The sequence below is a fragment of the Phaethon aethereus genome, assembly GCF_964289735.1.
Source record: "Phaethon aethereus genome assembly, chromosome: 7".
NCBI lineage: Eukaryota > Metazoa > Chordata > Aves > Phaethontiformes > Phaethontidae > Phaethon > Phaethon aethereus.
In genome coordinates, this window is record NC_138583.1 from 18,458,876 (window position 1) to 18,464,875 (window position 6,000).

General features: G+C 44.4%; 1 protein-coding gene across 1 annotated transcript in view; it reads right to left on the minus strand.

The window, feature by feature from the left end:
* Positions 1–4,680, minus strand: part of ZSWIM8 (zinc finger SWIM-type containing 8) — a gene marked incomplete at both ends in the record, with an annotated part of 61,525 nt that extends 56,845 nt beyond the window's left edge. Inside the window, one exon of the mRNA XM_082002261.1 lies at positions 4,503–4,680. Within this exon, the coding sequence (XP_081858387.1) occupies positions 4,503–4,680 (178 nt within the window). The remainder of the gene's footprint in view (positions 1–4,502) is intronic.
* Positions 4,681–6,000: the final 1,320 nt, after the last annotated feature.

The window sequence follows — 6,000 nt, forward strand, 5'->3', positions numbered from 1 at the left end:
TGTTTTGGGTTTTTAATGTTATTAGTGAACTCAGATATACTACAATGGATATATTTGGGCTAAAACAGCTTTGTCATGTGTTGTACTAAATTAAAAATCCACAACAAACAAGACATATTATTACACCTGTACCTCCCAGAAGGGTGAGTTGATTACATAATCCCCCTCTTAATACCAGAGGCACAGATAAAGTAGGAAAAAAAAAATCAGTTGTAACTTTATAATACATATTATATATACTTTATATTTATATACACTTTATTATATATAATACACTTTATAATACACAGTCTTCATTTCCAGCTTCACCAGGCTCAAGGAGCAGGCACACTTTGGATGATACCAACATTCTTCTCTGAAACGAACAAGAATCTGAAGAGCACAGTATGAATTTGAAAGAGACTACATGTTTCTGCAACTACTGCTTGAGCAAGGGTTAACTTTAACTTACTAGTTACTGGCAATCCTGAGGAAGAAGTGTTGCTCTCTAAGCCATTTATTCTTTGTCTGTATAAATTAATGAAAATCAGTCACTGTCATTTTACCAGTGTAGACACTGCTCAGACTTTGACTCTCTAAACTGATCATATCCTCACTTCAGGCTCTGTCTATTCTCTGCCAATGATTCCCTCTCTACCGCTTGTATTTTTGAGGCACTGTGCCCAGAACTTAACGTTGTGGGCACTCCTAACAGTTTGGAAGAACATAAACTGTCTGGGGCTGGATAATGAGAACGTTTTCTAGGAGATCACTGCCTGCATCAATTCTTAGTTAAGGCTGAGGGGGTTTTGCAATACAGTATACAATGGTTCAAGCTTACAGTAAAGGAAAGGAAAAAAAAAAAATCAAGCTTTCTCACTAGCTGCCTATTGAAAATAGTTTCAACACAGCTCATCAGTACGCTTCCAGCAGAAGCCGGTGTCAATGAATAAATACAAACTGAGCAAAAATATTGTGAAAACACTATTTAGCAATCCTACAGTTTTTATGGCAACTTCTTAAGTGTTTGGTAAACATTTATGCTTCAGAAACTGTGAAATAGAAAGGACTAAGGGTGGGAAAGAGCTTAGAAGTTTTCAAGAAGAAACAAAGGCACAGTGGATTTGGACAGATGAGTGTACTTGAACATTTACTCTTAAGACCTCTGTCACAAAAACCCTTATATCAAGATAATTGATAACAAAACATTTGCAGAAACACTAGACATTTCAATTACCAATGAAGAATACAACTGTTTTAAAAAGTGAGAAGGGAAATAAGAGGATCGTAATGGCTCTCATAACGATTTCTGGGAAAGAAAAGACTGTCCAGAAAAGTGGAGGAAAGGCAAGTGGGTGCATTCATTGGTAGAAAGGTAACAAATTGGTGGGATGTAATTTGATGTAGAAGAAAATGAGTTGGAGCCACAAACCAACTTGGGGAGCCAGATGGTTCTGAATACACCGCAAGGGCACTATTCTTCAAAACATCCACTCACTTCAACTTCAGAGCTGAACCCCCTATCTGCCTAGTACAGCTGAAAGCTTCTAATCAATGATGTATACAGGCAATGGCCAAATATCAGTTACAAGCATTACCTCATCCAAAATGGAAAAAAACGAGGAGTAAAAACAAGTAATCAAGGCAGTCTAGCGAGAGAACAAGTCATTCCTAAAATAAACATTCAAAATTATGAAAGGACTCTTGGTATTCCCAAAATTGACATGCTTTGCTGATGTTTCCTCCACGATTTCAGTACAGGTGGATCAGTGGAAACTCAGAGCAGTTTCAAAATCTCTAAGGGCATAAAGTGAACACAAAGCGTTCTTCCTTCACATTAGCAATTCTACATTTAAAGAGAAAACTCCTTTCTAGAAAGTAATATAAGAGGGCTATAGGAGGACTTTACCAGAGTGAAAATTAAATGAGGGAAAATCAACGAGCTACAGTCCTATTTTTCTGATGTAACTACTAAAGATGAATTCTTTATAAAATCATGTCATTCCAAGTATCATATTAGAGAAAGTCAGACATTTTTCTCCACCTTCCATCATCTTTCTATCAAGATGACAGGGTGACTGACAAACAAGTGAATATCTCAATTTTTTGGTGACCCTCGGCAGTGCATGCTGTGTATATTTGCAACAAGCCATCCCAAGCCTTATTGTTAAATTTACAATAAGCATAATCATGATATTAAAAATACCGAAGAAGAAAATAAAAAGTTGCAAAAAGAAAGCAAGCTGTAACTAGTGTGTGTGCGAGTAGTTTCTTTAGGAAGAGGACTCCCCAGACAACAGCACTTCCATCAGTCTCAAGGGGACTCTCTTTGAACTAGTTAATGAAGAATTGGACGCTTACAAGGACAAACTGCAAACAATTGAAAAAGCTAGAAATCCTTTCTATTACATAACTTGTCTGGCTGATTCCAAATCAAAACACAGGCTGAGCTCCAAACTGGAAGAAAAGGCTAACAGAATATAGTTCCTCTTGTTTTCCCTTAGCACTTAACACCAAAGAACTCAGTGTCTCACCTCATTTTTTGTTTGCATAGGCAACTACATCACAGGCCAGTGCAAAATGGTAAACTGTGGAAATAAAAAACACACAGCTCAATTCAGAATGATCACATTTTAGAAGACTCACTACAACTGGCAACCTCAGGATTCGTCAAGTTCTCAAGACAAACTTTTTTTCTGACTACAAAAAAACTGTCAAAAAGAGGTGTTAAAAATAATTAAATTGCTACCGGAGTTCTGAAATCCAAGGAGATCCCAGATGATGACAGGTCCCTCCTCAGACCAGACTTGCTGGAAACACACTGCATACATTAAAGTACCTGCAAGTGTTCCATGATGGTAATATCATATGTGACTTCATAGAGTGGACAAACAATTATTTAGGCAGCAAATCCATGTTCACATACTTCTCAAAATAACTCTGACCACAGCCAGGGAATTGCCAGCAAAGGCCTTAAAGCAGGCAACAGTATCCTTTCAGAATGTCTCTCTTGTTAAATAAAACTTTGGTACAAAGGTATTAAGTCTCTCTACAGATAAAACCTAAAAAACATAAACCAGGTACGAGCAATACAATCCTTGCCTATGCAGGGTTGCAGAACCCAGAACAGCAACATCTCAATATGGTGTAAATAATTACAATTATCACATCAATAATGTTATTGTGTTTCTCATGTCAGGAAAGAGACGGAGGATTGCAAATACGCAAAATCTACTGAAGCAATGTTTCATTTTAATGCAACAAGTAGATGACAGCAGAGAGAGCAAGTGCTGCTTGCTTTTAACTCAGTCAAGAGAGCTAGAGGAACTAGGCCAAGACCCAGAAAAACATACAACCATACACTGAACCCATGGAGGACAGTCAGCTAAAAGCATCTCAAAGTTGAACAAAAACGATCACCTTTCAAACATCAGTCTGACTTGTAGAGATGTACAAATCAGTTTCACACACCTCTGTCAAACTAGAGATGTCTTTATTTCCACAGCAGTACATTTTCAAAACTTCATTTCCTTTCCAGCAAGTTAACATATGCAACAAGACTTAAAGCAAAACATGAAGTTTATATGATTTGCCCTGTGCCCAATGCTTATTTCTACATCGCAGGATTCATAGCTTCAAAAACACACCACCAACACTGTTCCCCTTCTTTACACCAGGAGAATGTTCCATATTAAAACCAATGTGTCCCAGCAGCAGGATCCAAGAGAGTTATCCAACTTGGACACGTATTCAGCGTTTCTCTCTCTCTTGTTTTGGGTTGGTTTTTTTTTAAAGTTTACATCCTATCTGCAAGTCTAATCCTGACTAGTCAGGAGACACAGGCAGTTACATACCTGGGACTAGGGACAGTTCTCAAATTTATTAAAAATTTAAAACTTAAGCTACTCTGGAAAGCCTATGGCTAATGCAAAGTGTACTTTCTGGTCCTAATCCAGTGACAAGTGAACATTTGTCCGTAGCATAACACAGCCAGATTTCAGCACAATTCAACATGAATTGCATTCCCTGTTCATGTAAGGCCAACATTCAGAAGACAGTAAAATTTTGGAGTTCCAGACAGGGAGATATTAAGGAGGCAGGTGAGGGTCATGAAGGTCAGCAATAACAAGAAAAGTACTGACACTGGATTGAAAAGGAAGGAGATAAAAGGAAGGAGATAAAAGAAAAATCATATTTCACTTAAAATATATTTTTATATAAAAATATTGTTATATATTATATACTTTATAATATAATAATATAAACATTACATTATATAATATATAAATAAAATTTGTATATTATATATAAATATATATATACTATATTTTCACTTGCCTTAAGATCCCCAGCAAATCTTCAGTTTCAATCTTTGGTCAAAAATTATCCTGACAATGATCCTACATGTGACTTCTCTTTGCAGCTTTGACATTCCTTCTGCAGATCTCCTCACCCACCAACCCTCCTTGCCCCACAACTTCCACGAGTCCAAAGAGCATCCCAATGAAACCGGGTGACCTCACCTTTCATTTTGACAGTGGGAGAATTGGGTCCAGCTGATTGCTTCCTCCATCCTCTCCAGTTCTGGCAAAGGCTCTCTGCCTCAGAGATGAAGGAACAAAGAGAGTCTTCTTCAAAGCGATCGGAGTCTTCAAATGAAAACCTCTCCCCGTCCTCCCACTCTGCGAACATGAGTTCCATCACATCCGACAGGCGACGTGGGGGGAAAAGAAGACAGAAACAGCACTGCTCACTTTTAACAGGTGGATGGACTTGAGGGCTCCCGCAATACTTAAACTGTCAATTTTGATTCGATCCCCGTACTACAGCACCAGGAAAGACAGCCAGCGCTATCTGAGGTGGGAGAAGCAGGAAATCAACACCAACTAATGGGAGGCTCGTAAAAATCCCAGGGAGGGGAAAAAAAAAGTTCTTTAAAAAGTTGAAAAAATGCTTATGTCCACAAAATGTACTTGAGGCGGAGGGGTGGTTAGCCTACGGGAGCTGCCTCCCGGCGGGACAGGTGCCTGCCGGGCACACGGAGGGTCCGAAGGCTTCCGACGCCAACGGCCCGGCGCGGAGGCGGAGGGAAGGGGCCGGTTTCCTCCTCCGGGGCTCCCGCTGGGGGAAAGCGGGGGTCTGTGCGCAGGGCCAGGTCTCCCTGAGGTTGTGCTTTTCTCACTCTCGGTGCAGGAACCGGAGGGAGGGCGAGGGCGGGAAGGAGCAGCCGAGGGGGCGGGAGGGGTGGGGTGGGGGGGGACACAACTTCCCTCCCGCTCGCAGAGGCTTAAAAACGGCCCGGTGGGGCCGGGGCGCCCGCGGCGGGGGCGGCGCGACCTCCCGGCGGCTCGTCACCGGCGCCAGCGGGCGGCGGGCAGCGGCTCCGGCCTCATGGGGGCGCGGGCGGCGGCAGACGGGGAGATCCCGGCTCTGGTGGCTGGCGGATAGGGGCGGGGGGCAGCCGGTCGTCGTCGCCGCCGCCACCGCTCCCGTCGCGGCTGGACCCCGCGGCTCTAAGTGCCCATGGCCAGCGGGGCCCCGCGCGCGGACGCCCCCCCGTGCCCGGCCCGATGGCGGTTCGCTGTCCTGGCGCGGCGGCAGCGGCGGCGGCTGGTCCCTGCCCGGCGCGGGCACCAAGATGGCTCCGCGCTTCCCAGCTTCACCTGCGACACCCCCCCCGCCAGCTGAGCCCTACTTCCGCCGCGACGCTTCCGGCTTCCGCTGTTGGGATTCGGCGGGTGCGCAGGGTATGCCGGGATAGCCGAGCGCTACCGGGGCTGGCGGGGTGAGGGGATTTGGGCCTCGCGTACGGGCCCGGAGAGGGTCGCACCACCCAGAAGGGCCGGGCCGAGCCGAGCCCCAGCCGGGACCGAACGGCTGAGACTCGGCCCGGCCCTTCCGGGTCAGCGAGGACGGGAAGCGCCGAGAGCGCTGCCTGTGGAAACAGGGCGCCCGGTAATCGGGTTAGGTTCGCTGTGAAGGCGCGCACCCCAGAGATAAGGGCTGTGGTGCTCGGCTGGG